Source organism: Pezoporus occidentalis, unplaced genomic scaffold, assembly GCF_034315485.1.
Source record: "Pezoporus occidentalis ecotype Australia unplaced genomic scaffold, CSIRO_AGI_Poc_V1 ctg267, whole genome shotgun sequence".
Lineage (NCBI taxonomy): Eukaryota > Metazoa > Chordata > Aves > Psittaciformes > Psittacidae > Pezoporus > Pezoporus occidentalis.
In genome coordinates this window covers 1-20,349 of record NW_026914578.1, presented here as the reverse complement: position 1 = coordinate 20,349, position 20,349 = coordinate 1, and the positions used below count along the sequence as shown (strand labels likewise).

General features: G+C 44.4%; 1 protein-coding gene across 1 annotated transcript; it reads right to left on the bottom strand.

Annotated features, from left to right (window-relative positions):
- Positions 1 to 733: 733 nt before the first annotated feature.
- On the bottom strand, positions 734 to 20,206 carry RAVER2 (ribonucleoprotein, PTB binding 2; the record flags this gene model as incomplete). Its single annotated transcript, XM_062624455.1, has 12 exons — positions 734 to 1,473; positions 4,892 to 5,020; positions 5,676 to 5,765; positions 7,497 to 7,642; positions 7,984 to 8,095; positions 10,188 to 10,417; positions 11,560 to 11,671; positions 11,848 to 11,952; positions 14,937 to 15,022; positions 15,980 to 16,106; positions 16,965 to 17,156; positions 19,721 to 20,206. Coding segments are annotated over 12 exons (1,962 nt in total), but the record flags the coding sequence as incomplete, so codon positions are not given.
- Positions 20,207 to 20,349: the final 143 nt, after the last annotated feature.

Genomic DNA, 20,349 nt, shown 5'->3' with positions numbered 1-20,349 from the left:
GCTCTGTCAAAAACATTGATTTCAAAAGTAAGGAGTTCTGAGTCTTCAGCTACAAGGATGAACAGCAGCAAAGAGCGACTCTGCTCTAAGCTGCTCAGTGAGTAAGCTAAAAATACAAAGTCTTTAAAGAGAAAAGATGTACATACTCAAGCTGGGGAGATGGGCAGAGGCAGCCTGGATACTCAGGGTGCTGTGGTTCACAGTGCATGGGTGCAAGGCTGTACTGCACCCCTGGGACAGGTCAGTGAGTAAATACTGCTTCCTCTAGTTGGAACTACCACATGCAAAAGGTTGTATGTATGGAGTGAAACCCAGAGCCAGGCTGCTCTGCACTAGCAGGCTTTGGAGCACAGCAAGTTTCAGAAGGTAAGCATGCTTGGCAAAATGAATAAATACACTGAGGAGCAGGAAGGCAGGATCAACCCATCATCTGAGGGGTATGGGGGTGTTGCTTCTGCTCCAGCTGAAGCATCCAGATCCAGAAGAAGCCACAAAAAGGACAAAAGGCAGTTGATTTTGTCCCCTCTCCGATACCTGCCTTACCCACTGAAGGAGGCCAGTGCTTAACGGTATGCACCGCTTTACACAGCTGCATTCACAACCTGCAAATGACTTATCCAAGGAAAAGCTGTGGGTGGATTCTTGGCCTAAAAGCAGCTAAAGGTTACTGCATGGCCCAAGTATCACCTATCCCAGCTGACTTTCCTCTTGCAAGGCAGCACACAGTGCAGCATTTTACTTTTAACAAACATTTATTGAAAACATCACAGAGGCTCTGGTAATACATTTGGTATATCTCCATTCCAGGATTAAGAGGAAATATAGTAAAAATTTAAAGGCTGTAAATGCAGAACTCTTAATCCTGGAAAAAGTAAGACTGAAAAAAACCCCACATTCTCAGTTAAAAAAATAAGAAAAAATTACTATCAAGACTTCATCTTTTAACTCCCTCGGGTCCGGGGAGAAGAGGAAGGCTCAGCAATCCCTCCTCAGGACTTGTATTGCTTTCAGCTGGGAAGCTCCCCACACTCACCCAGTTCCTCAGTGCTGTCAGCCTCAGCCCACTGTGGCTGGCAGTGGCAGATGACAAAGGAGACTCCATCCCCTCCCTTCAGAAGGCAAGTCCAGACTCCCGAGGCCCGGCTCACCTCGTCGCCATACGTACCGCTTCCTCGGCAGGCGCGCCCGTTGCAGAGGCTGTTCCTCTTGGGATACTTCTAACCCACACAGAAAGAAGAATTACTTGTCTGAAGTTAAGGCAGCAATAAATAGCAGAGGTACGAGACCCTGCCCTCACACCCTGGGGCAGGAGTGGCGATGGCGGTGTCAATAGACGCGCTTCTTCTTCAGCGAGGATTCAGCGTAACGCACTGCGGAGCCCTGAGTCTGCTGGGCAAGGTACTCCACGGGGCTGGGCTCGGGGGGGGACAGCAGGTACGAGGAGCCTCGCTTCTCACTCCTCGCTGGAGCCACCTGAGGACAAGGAAACAAGTGACACATGAGCCGGAGCACAGGGCCTCAATAAATAACGCTCCAGCCTGGGAATTATCAAGGACCCGGAGCCAGGAACTGACTCCAAAGGGCCGACTCCTTTGGCGTGAAGGCCCGGCTATACACAGCTCATGAGTCAGTGTTTGTGCCCTTTCCCTGGCAAAACCCAATGGTAAATGCACTGGTGCCCCACTGGACATGCATTTTTGTGAGGGCAAAGGGCTGGCTGGGGCAGGCAGCCCCGCTCCACAGTGTGGGTTTGAAAAGCAGATGTGTAACAGCCGTGCTGATCATCACCCTGCCGCTCCAGGCACCACCATCCCTTCATGTAAGGCACCAGCAGGCCACCTTTCATCCCTCTTTTCTCTCGGAGAGCTGAAAGGGTTAAACCGTCCTGGCCTGCTATCACAGCCAGTCAGGTGCTGCAGGGCTTGCTTGCCAGCCAGCCAGAGTGGGTGTGTGTTGGGGATGAAGGGTAACCATGTGCCACTTGCAGACATGAGCTTACACGTGATACCGAAGCGAAAGAGAGAGCAGGAATGGTTCTTTAATCAAAGCTTCAATTAAAATGCCTGCCTCTGCTACACAGGAAGCACAGAGGGTCCCAGAGCAGGGTTTCCAGTGAGGGTGCAGGGAACCTACTGGTGCTCCACTGCCAAGTGCTCCTTAGGGTATGCAAGGCTCAGGTTCAGGGCCCCTCTGGGATCCACCAGAGCACGCTGTTGCACCATGCACACACCGACAGCACCAGAAGTTGCACATCCACATTAGAGCCTTCCACCCTAATCAAGGACTTACCCACTTCATAGAATCATACAATCACAGAATGATTTGGGCTGTAAGGGACCTTAAAGCTCCACCAGCTCCAACCCCTGCCACGGGCAGGGACCCCTTCCACTGGAGCAGCTTGCTCCAAGCCCCTGTGTCCAACCTGGCCTTGAACACTGCCAGGGATGGGGCAGCCACAGCTTCTCTGGGCACCCTGTGCCATTTCCCTTCCCCCCCCCCATGTGTCATTAATTTAATTACCAAATGGCTTGAACAGTCACTTGGACACCACTGAACATCCGCCCCATAGCAATCAATCACCTGAACCTGAGCTCACCACAACCTGCTCAGCCATGCTGCGTGTCCCGGCTGAGGCCTGGCTCCTAGATCAGAAGCTGTGGGATTCTGGTTCATGCTGCTGTGAGTATTTTAGGGACCTTAACACATTTCCCAAGCTGGGACGCTATTTCCTTAATCAAAGGAGCAGCTGAGCTGACCACATGTCCCTGAGCCAAACCCTTCCTAGAAGCATCCCTTGCTAATTCACAGTCACAAATCAAATTGCCCTCTGCTAAGTCCAAGTTCATTTTAGGATGCTCTTGTCATTATCATAAATAGGACCATGCTTAAGGAGAGACTTTCAGCTTCCTCCCATCCTCTCTCCTGCACTTCTAAGAGCCATGGGGCTGTCACATGTGCACTGTGACCCTCCATGTATCCTGGCACACGTGGCAGAGCGCAGCATCACCACCACATGCTTCATACAGCCTCCAACCATGCTCCTTCTGACCTCCAAACCCCAGCCCACAGCAGCAGGGGGAAAACAGGTTGCAGGGTTAAAGCAAGCACATGCACATGTGAGCACACACTGAACGGACACTGAGCCTCTTGGGGACCAGCCTGTGTGCCCCCTGCACTGGGATTTATCTCCTGCTTCCAGGAATGATTCTGTGTTTCACTGTGCCAAGGGACCGGCCGCTCTCCTGCCTCCTATGGCATCTGGCATCGAGACAAGCTTCTGAGCAACTGCTCAGCATCACCTCCACACTCAAACCTTCCTCTTTAGACTCGAGATGAACTGAAGGGTTCAGTTAGCTCAAAGCACAGACCACCTCCTCCTCTTGTCACAATTCCACTCGTTTCCAGATATGCTGGGAACCTGAAAGCTTTTTGCTGCAAAGAGCAAGAGATTTCACAGCCCATGGCAACGTGTTCAAGCCTTGACCATCTTTAAGCCAAAACCAGCTCTGGCCAGGCCTTGTCTCCTGTCTAGGAACCACGGATTGCTACAGTTGTGTGCTCCTAAACCTCCTCCAAAACCCAAGAATCTCATGCCAAGTCTGAGATGTGAGTTTCTGAATGCCAGAACATCATGTGCTGAATCCACCTACTACCCTCTACGCACCAAAGGGATTTACTGTCACGACAGAGACAGGCAGGAGGCTGGGCCCCTGAGCTCTCCCTGCTGCGACTGCTGCTTCAGCCTCTTGGTGTGCCCAGACAAGGTGCAGAGGGCCACGAGCTGCCTCAGAGGCTGGAAAGCCAGGTCAGTGTCTTCAGAGAGATCATCACGGGTCTCATGGTTGGGGCAGGATCAGGAAGGCAGCAGCTTGTTGGGCATACCTGCCTGCAGCCACTCCAAACCAGATGATAATCCAGCTTTTAAGGTCTCTCCCATCCAGAAGCAATGTGATTTACTTACAGCATGGGGTTTGAATTCCTCAGGACTTCTGAAGCACTCAGGAAATGATAAAAGTCCTTTGTTCAAACTGAATAAAGCTTTAATCCCCACTGTCTCACCCTGTGTTAAACCAGCCTCCTGTTAGTCCAGACTACAGCCTCCTGTAATCTGGTCCTCACTGCTTCCACAGCATTTCCCCATCCCTCTCACATCTTTTATTGATGAAAATGAAGGGTCTACAAGGTGCTACAGACAAAAAAGCAGCTTCACTCAATGAGTCGGGCTGACATCTGTTAAAATGGTTTTCCTCCCAAGATCCAGTTAAGAGTATTACAGAGTGGAGGCTGTTGGTAACCTGGACACTGCCTTGACTTGCTACACTCCACTTCAGAGGTCCTATCCCAGTGGTACTCACTGCAAAACATCTGCATGCAAGGCAAAAAGAATCATCTAAACCCAGTACGAACTACATCCTTTATTCACTTTATACTTAATGTGCCTCCTTTGAGGCATTTTTGCACATCCACCCTCACAGACCATAGAATCCTAGAGTGGTTTGGGTTGGAAGAGACCTTAAAGACCATCTAGTTCCTATCCTCATGCCAAGGGCAGGGACACCTTCCACTAGACCATCCTTCCAAGATATTTGTTCAGTAACACCTTGGCTTGTTTGGTTTGGTGTTTGTGGGCAGTGTGGAGCACTGATCTCCAGGGTGCCGGAGGGCTCTGAGGGGGCCTGGCGCTGGCACACTCTGCCCAACCACTGCTTTAATGTATCACATCCACCAGGAACTGCGTGTGATCCTGAGGCACTCGGGATCCTGAGGAGCACGGATGCAGTGGAAAAGCTCTGCCTTGGCTTGTCGTGGGTCCAAAGTCCACTCGGTGGCAGCACAAGACAAACAAGCAGCACCTCCACCAGCAGCAGCTCTGCCCCATCTCTCCTCTCACCTTAGTTAATGGGGTTTGTGGAGGAAGCTGCAAGCTGCCTGGCTGGTATGATCCCTGGGCTCCACTGTAAAGTGTAGGCATGACCTGCAAGCAGGGACCGTAGTCTGGGTAAGATCCACCTGTAGAATCCTAAATGCAGAACGCGATCCACGACCATCCAGAAGGTGAAAGAGAAAAGGTTTAACAATTCATTTTTACTTGGTATAACAATGAGCACTCAGCAGGTATGAAAACATCTGAGTCACACTCAGTTGCTAAAAGGAGCGTGTAGTTCACAGCAGCTCAGGCATGCAGAGATTTCTTGAGCAAAATCATGAATTTGGGGATGGTTTACACTATTCCTTAATAAATCAAAGTGTGCTTCTCATAACTCACAGACACCTTGGGCCATGTAATGGCCTTGGTGAGAACAATCCTGCAGCCACTCACTGGGAACTAACGTTATGGTGTGCTCTTTCCTGGTAGGAGTATTTTAATACACTCCTGACCTGTAACAGGTAACTGGATTGTGGGATTTTACAGAGGGATATTCCTGGCAGGTACAATTGGAAGCGTGAGGATGAATCCTGGAGGAAACTGTGCAGGGCTGCCCTGCTTCTAGAAGGTGACCATGACCATGCAGTGCCATCCATCCCACACTCTCCAGCCCCTTATTCCTGCAGTACCAATGGCAGCAGCAGCCACTATCAACAACCAAAGCATGTGTCCAGAGTCCAAAAGCAGCCTTGCAGCTGATGGGTGAAACAGCCAATGGAGACAGGAAGAAAACAGAATCATTTCTCACCTCAGAGGCTTCATTTTCAAATTCATCAACTCTTGCCTGGGTAGGGTTATATGCCTGAGCATAATGCTGATACCACTCCTGAACAGCCTCCTATAAGGAGGAGAAAACCTCTTCCCATTAGCTGTCTACTAAGATGACTTTAAATGAAAGCAATTCCAATGGCCTCGCAGGACATGAGAAAGAATAAAAGGCAAAGCTCTCCAAGAAGCATCAGAACATGCTTAACACCAGTGACAATGCTCAAACCAAACATTTAAACTACATAAGTGCTTAGAAGATACATGAGGCATCACTGCTTTGGCAGCAGACACAAGTACAATGCAGTTTCTGTCACGTGGAAGGAACAGGCAGTACAAAAATGCAGCTGAGTGGTGACTGTGGCACCTCTGCACCTCAGAGACATCCTTTGAGTCCTTCGTGTTACTAAAGATAACATTAATAACATTTATCCTACAATACTATGGATTTTGGGGATAGTATTTAAGGGTTTGGGGTTGGGAACTACCTCCAGGAGACATCAAAATATATTTAAAGCCAATAATCAGATTTAAACAAACTACTGAAGACTACGTTAGTGCTTACATGAAACACAAAGCACAATGGCTCACAGGACATACCTCATGCTTCTATAACCCACAACTGTCACCAGGTCTGTCACTAGACATACTCCAGGTCTGACCCGATGAGAAGATGGGTCTGGCCCCTGGCACAGCTCCCTGCTGCAGTGAACCTCTCCTGATCAGGCTGAGACCCTCCTAATACAAGACAACCCCAGACCCAATGACTCCCATAGCAGCCCTGCTCCACCTCAGGAGTTTGGGAACAACACAGCTTTCCCTGCCAGCAGCGAAGAGGACAAAGCTTGTTTCTGCCTCCCTGCCACGGGAGGAGAGATCAGGGCAGGAAGAGACACAGAGCAGAGCCAGGCTGGGTGTCTCAGCACAGATTTTATACAGATCACTATGATCCTGCTCTCCTATTTCATTTGCGTGTAGTTGTATTTCCACACAGACCAGTGATAATGAAACTATGGAAATGGTATTTCACAGTGTGTCCCAACGTCTGGGAAACCCAGCTACTTGCTCTCAGTGCTGCAACACCCCCCCAGCCACGGGGCAGCCCTCCACACCAACAGCCATGCTCTGATCACCAAACAGGGTATACAACGCAGTGAAGCCAGCTGGCTGAGAGTGCAGAAATTCCCCAAGCTATACAGGAACTTCTGGTAGACAGAACACACTCTTCTCTGGCATCCAGCCAAAGTTCAGGAAGACTTTAAACTTCTTGGGAAGGGGAAGAGAAAAACTTCATGCTTCAGAAGACAGAGAAAAGCCAAGCCAAAAGTTCTAAGTCATTTTTTAGCCAACTGCAATGAACTCAGGCTCTCAAGATGCAATCTGTCTATGGTTATGATACTGAAGCAGGGAATATATTCAGGCTTTTTTTGACTGGCATTAGGTGTAATTTGTGCTAAATCTGTTCTGCACACTGAAAGAGAGAAACTATCAGTGAGGAAGAGCGACAAGGTTCAATCTGAGCAAGAGCGTGGGCTCTCTTTGTAGGAAAGCCTAAGAACTGCTCAAGAGTGGTTGACGATGTCGGGCAATGCTGTTTAACTGCATGCAGGGCTATCACACCACATGTGTGCCAAGAAATCCATTAACAGTACACAGAGAAAAAGAAGAAGTGCATTAACAATCCATAGAGAAAAACAAAGAGCAGCTCAGGGAGGGATCTCTGAGCAGCTCTCTGCCAAAAATCCTGCTACCAGAGCTCCCAGTGACAAACCAAGCTTCAGGAGGCAGCATCAAACCAACTCACCTGTGTGTATTCCCCATGCTGCTGGGAGTAATTCAAATAGTTTTCCATTGCGTGTTGTGATGTAGTTCCCTGAGACACAGCAGCATCCACGAGGTTGTTTGAAAGCCCAGTCTGCTGTGGTGGACTAGAGGCTTTGCTGGCAATTGCTGTTTGTAACACAAAGAATACATGGTATGTATAAACTGTTTAGCAATGTGCTGGGATTAAACCAGAGCTCTGCTACTTCAGATTAGGTTGTGCTCAAAATTAATCAGTGCTACTAATAACTGAAAGGCTTTCCAAAAGCTTGCCTACATCACTAAATTCATTAACACTGAAAATTTACCCAAATAAAATAACTATGAGGGTAGATTACACTGAGGTTTTCAGACAGACAAGATTTCCTTAAAGAGAAATGCCGTTGCTGGAATGATCTGCAAACAGAATAACCAGATGCCACGCTTCATTCAAGGAAACTTGCAACTAACCCCACTAAACGTTTGCTTACCTGGAAGACATATACCAGGCAACACACTTGCCAAGTTCAAGTAGGGGTTGGTACTAAGACGGATTTCTTTTGGTGGGTCTCCTAGTAGCGAAGTCTGTTTTTTCAAGGGAGTCTGCAAAACAATTGGGCAGGTCACTGCATTAGAGTCACGTAAGGAAGATTCTGAAATACCCCTGGCCCTAAGAAACATAACAAGAAAACTGAAAATAAATAGTGGGGACAGTTATCTGACACGCTGCCTGGGCTTTTTTCTGGCCGAGTAATTTTGGAGGCATGTTTCTCTTTAGACTGCAAGTTATTAAAGGATATTTAAAGAAACAAACAAAAGAAAACCTTTTATATTCAAGCTAAGGAATAATAATGACCATCATGACTCCAGATACAGGGAGTTAGCATTAAGAACATGGCCAAGACAAAAGCAACTCTTCTCACCCAGAGGACTCTTCATCAGGGACGATAGTGATACCACAAGGGGCAATGGGTTTCACACTGAAACAGGGAAGATTCAGGCTAGATCTTAGGCAGAAGCTCTTCCCTGTGAGGGTGCTGAGGCGCTGGCACAGGGTGCCCAGAGAAGCTGTGGCTGCCCCATCCCTGGCAGTGTTCAAGGCCAGGTTGGACACAGGGGCTTGGAGCAAGCTGCTCTGGTGGAAGGGGTCCCTGCCCGTGGCAGGGGTTGGAGCTGGGTGAGCTTTAAGGTACCTTCCAACACAAACTAGGCTGGATTTCCATGAAAAATGAACCCTGGAGAGATGACCCCGTATGAGATCTGCTATTGTAACTCATCTTACTGATCATTTATAAGCCCATACTTAATTACTTTATGTTAAAACAAATACCAGAAGTAAGAATGAAGTAGCTATAGCAGTTATACAGCTTGTCTGCAATACTTAGCTCAAAGATGTTTATGCAGTATTCTACTCTATATCTGCTCATTTTTTCAAAGCCCATTAAGGAAAAAAACCTCATTATTTTAATGAATTAATACTGCTTTAAGTAAAATACTAGTCATCAACAACTCTTTAAAGACAGTGAGGCCAGTTTTTAAACACAAAGAACTTCAACAGAGTGCTGATATCCTTCATCTGGATGCAAAAGCAGGCGTTTCACTGTGACCCTTCACTACCAGCACAGACTGTGCCTGTCTTGTCAAGGAAGGGAGTTTTGCAAACTGGACTTCTGTCTATTGATGCAGAAAAGAAACAATTAAAACATCTACTAGGGTTTAAAAAAAGCACTTTTTCTAATAAACAATAGTCATAGAAATAAATGAATTATATCAACTTCCAATGGTTTCTTTCAACTCGACAAAATGCTGAGATAAAACTGACTTTATATGTGTATATACAAGAACCCTGCATATTTCATCCGTGTATATACATATGGGTATATATATATATAACGCAAAGTGCCCTTTCTGAAGCAGGACCAAAGCTGTCCAAGCTGTCTAACCAAGGCAGACACCAATACTGCATATAATCACTTCAGGTGCTTCAGAGAAGTATGTAAGGAAAAAGATCTGATCTGAATGAAGATCATGTTTCCTCCTAAATGTCAAAGTATTTATGTATGTTACATAAAAAAGTATATTTGCTAATGACAGGAAAAAGCTTCTTAGAAAAATAGCCCATTCTGGTTCGACTTAAATCCCATCCCATCATCCTCCACTTGCTTCCTTCAAGGGACTAAACATTAGAACTGATGCAGACTAAGAGTATGTCAGCTATGGCTAAGAGGGGGCGGATTAAAAGGGGAAAATTTACATACACATATGTATATATACACATATATAAACAGACACCACCTGGAAACCCAAAGGCCCTTCATACCACCACAACTGCTCCCGATTAGTCATGAAATTCAAACACAAGTTCAATTTTCAGACTATAAAAGAGACATTGCCCTCGAGATAATTTCATCATCAAATGCTATGAGGGATACACATGGGAAAAACCCCCTCCAGCATTGTAAAGATTCTTTTTGTTAATTCATTTGGACCACCAAAGAGCATTATTGTTCTCTCCCTATTATTTATAACTGAAATGACCTTAAAATGTCTCATGAATGATCCTGTGATCGGACTGATTTTATAGTGAAGAGCTACCCCAAGCAGTTGCAGTTAACTCTTCAGCTTGTGAAAACCAGAGAGAGAAAATCCAAACACAAGTTAAAACCAGGCAATATTTGTGTTCAATGCTCCTTACCCCCAAATTTGCATCAGTACTTTTTAGTTGGTTTTGTTGTTTGGCATGGCCAGCCCTCAAAGCTCCCGCAGAAAGATTTGTTAAGGTCTGATGATAGGGCTGTGATCCCGAGACAACCGCTTCGGTAGGCGCTGGTTTATCTGGAGCATTATTTTGCCCTGGCATAGCTTGTCCAACAATGTGCTGATTCGGGAAGAATGGCAGCATGCCCATCCCTGCTGTTGCTGCTGCTGTTGGAATTGGAGTCAGATTAGATGCTGCAGTCAACCATAAATGGAGAAACTTTTCTGTCTGACAAGATTTATCAGTACACTTTGCTTGTGGGGTTTACTAAGTGATGAGAAAAACACTGGGAGATCTGGTTTACAGCTATCCCAGCACACTGCATTCTGATGATAGCTTTTACTCTCTTCCCCCAGGAGCAGACAACTCTATTTAATACAACAGAAGAAAACTCAGACTTTCCTAAACATGCATTATGACAGTAGGTTACTTAAGTGTTCCTGTTGCTTTTAAAGAACCTGTGAACATTGCAGAGGATCCTGCACTGGAATAGAGGGGGAAAACTCCACCCCAACTGGCATTAGTAAAATTAATTTGACAAACAAAAGAGCTAGAAACTATTCTCCAAAATTGAAATCCAGACATTCAGCGTTGGTTTCCTCCCCACCATCCTGCCCTCTGCAAGCTTTTCCTTGCTTCTGGTTACTAGCATTACTCAGCCCACATGTAGAACTGCAAGAATGTGTGGCTTTCAGTGGGGGAAACAACAAAAGATGCACTCAGCAGTATGACAACTGATCTTTCCTCATAAAAATTGAGGGCACCCCTGGCACAGGAATTTCCATTCAAAACCGATGTCCATCACAGACTGGATGTTAAAGCTCTATTGCTTAATGAAAGGAATGCAAACACCCCCCCCACACACACTGCTATCTGTGGTGCCTCTTCAGCGACTCAGATTTATCTGCTTTGAAACAGTAACCCCCCAAATTGTAGTCCTACATACAAACACATTCCAAGAGTACTGAAAATTATAGTAACTGAATATTTAACAACCTGTAAATGTTCAACCAGTGCCGCAGTGTACTCCCCCTTCCCTGACAGAGATGAGAGAAGCCAGGCAACAAGGCGAGCTATTTCAAGTTTGCTTCCTGCTCAAACCAGCAGGTTATAGCTGTTTATATAGATATAAAACTTGCTACCTTGCTTAACTACACAGCTATAAACTTTGCTATTGCCCAACTCCCTGCCTACCTCACTGTATAAGGTTCAAACATACTATTGCTTTTGCTACAGAAGGGGAAAGGAAGGTGCATCACTTCAAGCTGAGCATTTCCACTGATTTGATAGGAAAGAAAATGTCATTTACACTTCAGAGCTTCTGCACGGGTTCCCAGGCCTGAACTCACTGATGGCATTACCCCTAGTCCCAGTACTGTCTGTAGGAGCATTGTTGGAGGTTCTCCCAGCAAACCCGGTTTCTATAAGGAAGAACAGAAAACTGTGTCAATGATTAAAACAATCTATCTGTAGCTGTTTCTGACAACTCACATTCAGTTAATCCTTTCAGATACACTAAACTGTTAAATTATATGAAAAACATTATTTATTTGAGCAGTTATAAGGGTGCCCAAAGAAGTTGAAGGGATGACCTTACACTATTAGCCTGAAGGTTTTCTATCTTCATCAGCTGCTGCTGCGGCAGTGGCATCTGAGCAGGGCTCTGCAGCAGTAAGTTAGATGCACTCCCCAGAAGTGAACTCTGGAATTATTAAAAGAAGTGTTAGTTGGCACTCATGGGAAACAGTGTATTCTGGAAACATTCTCAGATGATACTGCTTAAAGAAGTTTAAATTAGTTTCTGGGTTAATGCAGCAAAGAAAAATAACTGTTTCTTCCTTTGCCTCATTCATAGATAGTTGTTTCAAGTTCTTTTAACTTCCCATTAACCCTTTTTTCACCTCACAACCACAACTATGCTTTCTGATGGCTTTTAAAGGATCAAGTATACTCCAAATACAATCCAGCCTGTGTTCAACCCAACAGGGAAAAGTGAATGTGTTTGAAGGCTCCGCAGACAGACTAGATAGTTACCTACAGTGCCAGTAAGAAAGATGAGACACAGGGACTTCAGGGATTATGAGCTCTGTGAATAAGGGCTTCATTGTTTGTTAACATTTGCATTGTACCTTGCACTGCAATTCTAATACCTAATCCTCACCAAACATCTATATACCTTACAGGACCCAGCTGTAACTGGCAGGGACTCTGAGCCCTTGCTTTACAGTTACCAAACAGTACATTTGCTTTCAAAGAGAAATACCCAGGTATGTTTTTCCCCCTTTTCAGTGGCAACTGAAAATTCTATTCCAGAACCATTAAAAAGCTTATAAATCACAGGGCCTGCAAATTGCTAAGTCTATAAAATATTAATACTTTTCATTCAAAAGCATTCTGGATCAGTTTGCCACCAAAACCGAGCCACTTCATCACCAACTTGGAGCACCACGTTCAGACTCTGCTACTGGTATATTCAGCATTACGTGCTCTGGATCACAAAACCATCTTATGATTCACACTAGCTGAATATGGGCCTAAAACTGTCCTTCTGGCAGCAGCAGCAGCTCCTGAGCATGATTTGCCAGGCAAAATATAGGCTGCTCTACCAACCTTTTTGTACAGCAGTACAAGAATAGATCCATGGGGCACTGACTGTGTCAAATCATGACAAATATAGCCTCCCTCATTTTTTTGAGGTCTCCTACAGAGAGAAGATCACCAAAAGCAGGTAATGAAGATGGAACCCCAAAAGGCAGCTCTCCCAGTGCATGGCTTTGCAGATTTTGCAGCCTCCTGCTAAAACCTCACAAATATTTTCAAGTCTAGGTTGTGTCCCTATGTGGTAGGGTCAAATTCCCTAGGGAAAACCCCTCTGTGCCTAGAAAATGGTCTTCTGGACTCAGAAATGTGCAATTTAAAACAAAAAGTGCCATAACTAGATTAGTTACATATTTTGTCTTGGTGCTCTCCAGCGTCACCAAGACCAGTGGTTGTTCCTTCTAAACTTGGTTATGGCAACGAAGAAAATGTGTTAGTTCAACTGCAAACCTTCCAGAAATACAAGAGTGGAGAATCAGTTTGGTTGGGATCCTCAAAAGAAAGCCTCCGGATTAATAAAGATTTAATAAACTGAGGAAAACACATCCCTGAGAAAGCTTAAAACACATTCCCTTGGTTCATATTGTAACTAAGAGAAATTAAATGAAGTTGAAAGTCATGCTACCTCCAGAGTTGAAAACCCATTTGTTCAAATTCCCCTCTGTTGAACCTTTTTTCCTCAATTATTTTATAATGTTCTGGCATAATCATCCTAAAATATTGCTTCTTCTCATCATATTACTTTACAAACCCTTGAATAGGAATTAGCAAAACCAAGATATACAGGAAGCTGAATCAGTGTGTGACTGGGGAGGTGGGGAGAGTGTCAAGCCAGGACACTGCTGTTACTCTATCTTGTGACAATACTGAATTTCAAGGCAATAAAAAGTGACCTGGTTCTCTGGCTTTAAAGAATAGTCTGAAAGAAGTCACTGAATAACAGAAAAATGTGCCTAATGGAAGCAACTGGCATAATCAAATCATTATCCCTAAAATTCAGGCTATTAGACCAGGTTTGGAGTGAATTAAATGACAGGAAGCTCCCAGAAGAGAAGTAGCATCTAAAGAGAAAACACTAAGTTGTTTGGCTGCAGCACTTAAAAGACACTGGATCATCATCAATCACACTGTTAACTGTGTAAACCACGCCTGCCTCCAGCTGTGATTAGAAAACATTCACATTGCCTTCCAAGGAAGCATAAGGCTCTCTGAGGCTGAAGAGAGAACAGCAGTGACTAAATATAACAATTGAAAATGTCACTGAAATGGAGTACCAGCAAAAAAAGATGGATCTTTTTTCACAGTACAGGACATAAGCAACTCATCTGATGGGGCAAAATTAAGTGGCGTTTATTCAAAATGAATATATTCACCTACCAGTTTTGGGCAGAAAAAAAAATAGCAAAGCTAAATAGAATTACCATAGGAGCAGCTCTGCATTTTAATTTGGTCTTCTGTAAGCTCAGTAAGTTTGTGTTTGCCGAAAGAACAGCAGAAATAACAACTAATAAACTTTCAGAATAAGAAAGAAGGTTCAAGAAAACCTTTCAGAAATTCCCCTGTCCATCTCGAATTACAGATACTCTGAGAACACTTGAAACATAACCTCGGGTTTTGTTTTTTTTTACTAAGAAGTAACATCAGCAAATCACTGGTTTTTAGGGCATATGTAGCACATTTTGGTCCCTGCAAGCTTTAAAGTGAAGATAATGATGCTAAGCTTGTTACCTGAGCGAGATAAAACAATCAAGTCTCTACAGGAAGTGTGTATGAGCAGCTTGAAGAGAAATGGAGGTGCCATGCTCCTTAAGCTCCAATTTAAAAAGGATTTTTGCCAGTAATAGTAAGTTGTCTCTACATCAGCAGGTGGTAGCAAATCAAGAGCTCAGTTAAGGTAAAATAACTCACTTGGGGACAGCAAGCACAGTCTGCTCATACATCCCCCATAGGCAACTCCTAATAGAGTGCTTAAAGACATCTTTAACAAGAACATTTGATTTTAGTTGTAATTTCTTGAAACCCTGCATGTATTTTTCATGCTGAGATCTCTGCAAACATCTATTGGATAAAAGTTACTTTCTCACATACCTGATGAACTTTATTCAGCTGCAAAAAAGGTGGCCCAACTGCTGAATTTATAAGGTGAGGTAAACCTGCAGATGCTCCAAGAACTGCTTGAGAAACACAAGAAGAAGTTGCAGTGTTTTGCAAGTCAGGCAAGTACAAATCTTTTTAAGAGTTACTCTGTGTTTTCTAGATTTGGTTTCCATGATATCGGTCAGTGTACTAAGGGTCACTAAAATGAAACCTTTCAATAAGTCCAGCTTTGATCTGATTTGAGAGATCAAACATATACCCTCAAGGGGCTTCTCTAAAGCTGAGAGTTTCACTCCAAGAAGCAGAATGCCTGCAGCTGATTGCAAGAGCACAGCTTTATCTAAAGTGCTTTGAATGGCCAGCATTAGCTAAAGTGTTTCTTCACTGGTCACTTCACGCACCATTTCTGTGCATTTGCTGTCAGTGGATTATGTCACAAACCCTTAGCTGTTCCCTACTTGACTCTTGAAATTATCTGTTCCTAATAGGTTCACTATTTGAAATGTGATAAGATTGCTTGTTATGTGTTCACATCCACCCTAATGAGAAGATAGAGAAATGTTTTTGACCTTTGTAAAGGTTGGACTTGATGATCTTAAAGGTCTTTTCCAACCTAGCTCATTCTAGGATTCTGTGAAACGCTGTGTACAACTATGGTAGCATCCAAGTGAATAAAGACTTACACTGGCAACAACAGGAGAAATGCTCAGGCTGCAAGATTCAGATCTAGAATCAGACTTAAACTTGCCACTTTAATGATGTCTGCAAAAGACATTTCATTTTAAACATATTTCTAATACAAACCTTCAGAGACCACAGTGTTAATGCAAGGACATTTTTAGGTAACAACTAAACACAACAGGATAGGGATTGACCTTTGCATTCATAAAATGTGGAAGTGTCTACACACAGACACTGAAACAGTGCCTGCAAAGATTGTAAAACAGTATTCCTGCTTCTCTCCTTTGCTGAAAGCCTTGTATCACCAAGAACAGGGTTTCTCTTTTCACCTCTGTTGTTTTAAAGGCACTTACCAGGTTTAACAGCATGTCCACGCAACTGGGGCTGCAGCAGCATTTGCAACATTGCTGGGTTATTAAAACTTTTCATAATCTGCACTGGATTTGGCTCTGGAAGCAAGCCCTTCCTGTTGTTCCTCATCTCCAATTGAGAGAGATACAAAGATGTTAGAATCAGGAGAAAACAAAGAATACATTTAAATCCCTCAAACTTGTGTGATGATGGTATACACATTTCATTGTACACAGAAGTAACATCTCCTTCCTTGTTTCCTGCTCCTTTTCCTCCAGTGCAGCACCTAACAAATTCTTCCCCCCAAACTTCAAGCACATTATTTTTCCTGAGACATATTTCTTTTCTTCCCCTTAAACCACGACAGAGTTGTCAATAAAGAGGAATATGAAAGGCACTGTTAACATGAACACCACATATTACAATAGCACCACTCATCTCTTATAAAGACGTGGGCTAAAGCTAGCTGAAGTAATGAAACTGTTCTGCTTCTGCATCTAAGACAGCTTCATGTAACACCTATCACACCCAATTTCCTAGGAAATAATTTGGTAAGACGTGTGGGTGTAAAAAGCTTTCTTCTTTATCGACCATGAAATTGAACTATTCTTCCTACCTTGAAATTTATCTTGAAATGGACAAATTCTTGCCCCTCTGTTTTAAACCAAGTTTTAGCTTCTCAAATGACTCCACTTCCAGTTACTTCTGGTTTGAACGGGAACAATTTCTCTTACAGATAACTAAGTTTATTAAGAGCTATTTAAGTGTAACTTTGTGGTATCTTATGGCCGTATTTTACGCTTCCTCCTTGCGCTATATGGCCATGCTTTGCCTAGGAAGGAGACTGAATTAGGCTGACTAGCTACACATAAAGGCTCATGCTTCCAAAAGCTTGGCTCCTTTTCCTGCTACAAAGGTAGCCTGCCCACCTCAGGCTGCTCAAGGTGTAGCAAACTCATTCTGAAAACAGATTTACCAGTCTCTTACCATCCTTTGTGCTGCTATAAGTGCTGCCAACGTGCTTCTGCCTGGGGCTCCCGGAGCACAGTAGGACACCTGCACTCTCTTTCCTTTGACAGTCATTCCATCCGTGAGTTCTTGTACCTTCTCAGCCTGCTCTGCAGTTTCATACTCCACCACCGCAAAGTCACCGATGTTACTGTCTTCATCCTGAGCAAACTGAAGCATTTCACAACACACTGAATCGAATGGGGAACTTCAGGGACTGCTTTGCAGGATTTCCACACATCCCTTGCAAAAGACTTGGCAGCTGACACCCGATGTTCATGCCTGCCCAAATCAGTATGGCTCTTTCTCAAACATGCTGGATAGAAGTTGAATATTTCATCTTTTTATGACATTTGGCATGCATGCTCTATTTACCTGAATCACCAGTTTCCCATCCATCTAATCTCATGGAGAGCCTGAGCTATGAAATGTATTTAACACGTGTTTTCAGAATAAAGAAGGAATGAGAAGGAAAATGTAAATACAGCTGTAGGATACAATGACTTTAGTTCACAAGATAAGAATTATAAACTCATTATTGCTCAGTTTTAAGCCTCCAGTAACAAAAATGGTGTTCATCCCACTACATGATAGTTGTTGAAACATGTAACAATGCGAATTCCACTGATATACGCTCCCTTTCAGGAGGATATGAAGTCTGTGGTTGTATCGAATGCCAAGAGAAGATGCCAGACTGATCAATCAAGCAGACTGGAAACAGGCTTATGTGTGAAACAATGCTCTGTCCTTTGTTTGCAGAGTTTTATAGCAGAATGAGCAGACTGAAATTAAACAAACAAAAAGGGGTGAGAAGGGAGGGAATGAAGCTGAGGCAAAAAATCTCCATCCCAAAATGAACAGAAATGATGTACTGATACTAGTTCTGGGGTGGAAGAAAGGGAATATCCTCAAGATTTCACTGGATAAAATTCCCAGCCTGGTCCCAGCAATTAGGTCCCACAAACAACAACTGAAATAGAAATCTCAAGTAGCTGGAAGAAGAGGGTGGTCAGATCTTTAACGGCACTGCTGAAGACTGGCCTCTGGGAAGAGCTCTGGAGAACACAGCTCGTTTGATACCTAGGACAAGGGGTGATGGGCTTAAACCTAAACAGGGAAGTTCAGGCTGGATATAAGGAATATCTTCCCTGTGAGGGTGCTGAGGCGCTGGCACAGGGTGCCCAGAGCAGCTGTCGCTGCCCCATCCCTGGCAGTGTTCAAGGCCAGCTTGGACACAGGTTGGACACAGGGGCTTGGAGCAAGCTGCTCTAGTGGAAGGTGTCCCTGCCTGTGGCAGGGGTTGGAACCCGATGCGCTTTAAAGTCCCTTCCAACCCAAACCAGGTTGGGATTCTATGATTCTACAATCCACCTGTTAGTCTATTACACAGTGTATTTCTACAAGTGACAGGTAATATGAGGACACACCAAGAATATTTTCCTGGCTATGTGCCTATTTCTTAATTCAAAAGCACGCACCTTAACTCCTCCTCACCTGCGACACATATCATTATGATTTGAGAAGGGAGGTAAAAGCCTCTAACTGCACAGGTTACTGAAAACCATCTTCATCAAAGCACCCTCTTATTCTTTGGGCTTCTGAATTGGTAAAGGATGTTGAAAACTTCTTGGAGGAGCTGATAAGAGCCTCCAGATTATCTGACAGCTGGAAAACAGCTCTTAAGGAAAAGACTTGAAAAGCTCAACCTGTTCAGCTCGTTAAACAAAGATTGAGCAAGTGACTTGATGACAGCATTTAATACCTTCTTACAGGATGAAAACAGTGGGGATCAAAAGCTCCTCAACTTAGTCATCAGTGAGGAGAAGCTGAAGCCAGATACATTCAACTGAGAAAACAGACAAAGAAGAAGTGATGGCCAGTTTGTGGGAAGAATTACTGTCAATTTATGCATCTCCTGCTATATTTGGACCAAGCAAGTGTAAGGGTAGACTCACAAACTAACCATACTAGTAAGCCAGCTAACTACAAATTACTGGGTCTTGAAAAGAGCACTGGGGACAGTGTGACAGCCTGCAGGCGGTCAGGCTAGACAGCCTGATGGACCTTCTGGTCTGAGATGCTGAGGATCTCGGATTACTTATCCCTCAAACTAATCCCTGAGCAGCTTTCCAAGATACTTAAGAAAGAACCCCCCCCAAACCAACAACTGAAGTCATAGCCAACCATTTTACTATAAAGCAAGCTTTCCTTCTACTGCCCGTTTATAGATCCCAAGCTACATCTTCTTCAGTTAGGGAAAAACAGCATCTGATGTTTGCAGACATTTCTTAAATATATGAATTACACACACACACACATATGTGCGTTTATATATATATTCTCCACCATCTAAACTGTTGCACTTGTGGTACTCATAGACTCACAGGCTTGCTTTCTTTACTGAGCAATAAAACCAACAGCCATGCGCACTTCAAAGGCTCTCTGAAATATTTCTAAATTGGCTTTCAATCAAAAGCACGAGGAAGGGGATGTCCTACAAACATTTTACTGGTGCTCACAGGAGTCTTCTGCACAATCCCCAGCTAACACCCAGCACCACTGCAAACCCGCACCAAGAAAGCAGCTGTACCACAGCATACATCACACTGCAGATGCAGAACCATTCACTACTTACATGAAAAACACAAGTATTAGGAAGCAAGCAGGGAATCACAGAAATACAGAGCTACTTAAATCACAACCCTGACCTTCCAGAAGATACAAACTGAACATACCTGGCAGAACACAGGTTTATACTTCAGGGAGAAAGCTTGGATCAGTTCTTTGGAGTCAGCACAGTCTTTCTGAAATTTCTCCACACAAAGGCACTTAGAGTGAATAAGATTTGGGGTGAGCTGGTTCACGTCCATCCACTGTGCAAAGAGAGTGCTCTCCTCCAACTGCTTCCCCAGAAGTTCCAGCCTGGCCTTGGCAGCGGAGTCCTTCTTCATGTATTCCACAAAGCCGTAGCCCTTGGAATGGCCAGTAACTTCGTTATAGACCAAGAAACACCTCTCAACATTGCCATAGGCACGCACAAGTTCTTCAAACTCTTCCAAGGTAAACGAAGTGGGTAAATTGGTAATGCACAGCAAAGCATCTGTCGGCTGCAGTTGCACTGATATCTCTTTTCCCCGAAGAGAATACTGGTGATACTTCCCAATGGCGTTTTGTGCCTGCTCTCCATTCAGCAGAGTGACGAACGCTGGAAGAGACCAAATCAAGATACATCAGAGAATCCCAGAATCCCAGACTGGCCTCGGTTGGAAAGGACCTTCAGATCATCCAGTTCCAACCCCCTGCCACGGGCAGGGACACCTCACACTAGACCATGGCGCCCAAGGCTCTGTCCCACCTGGCCTTG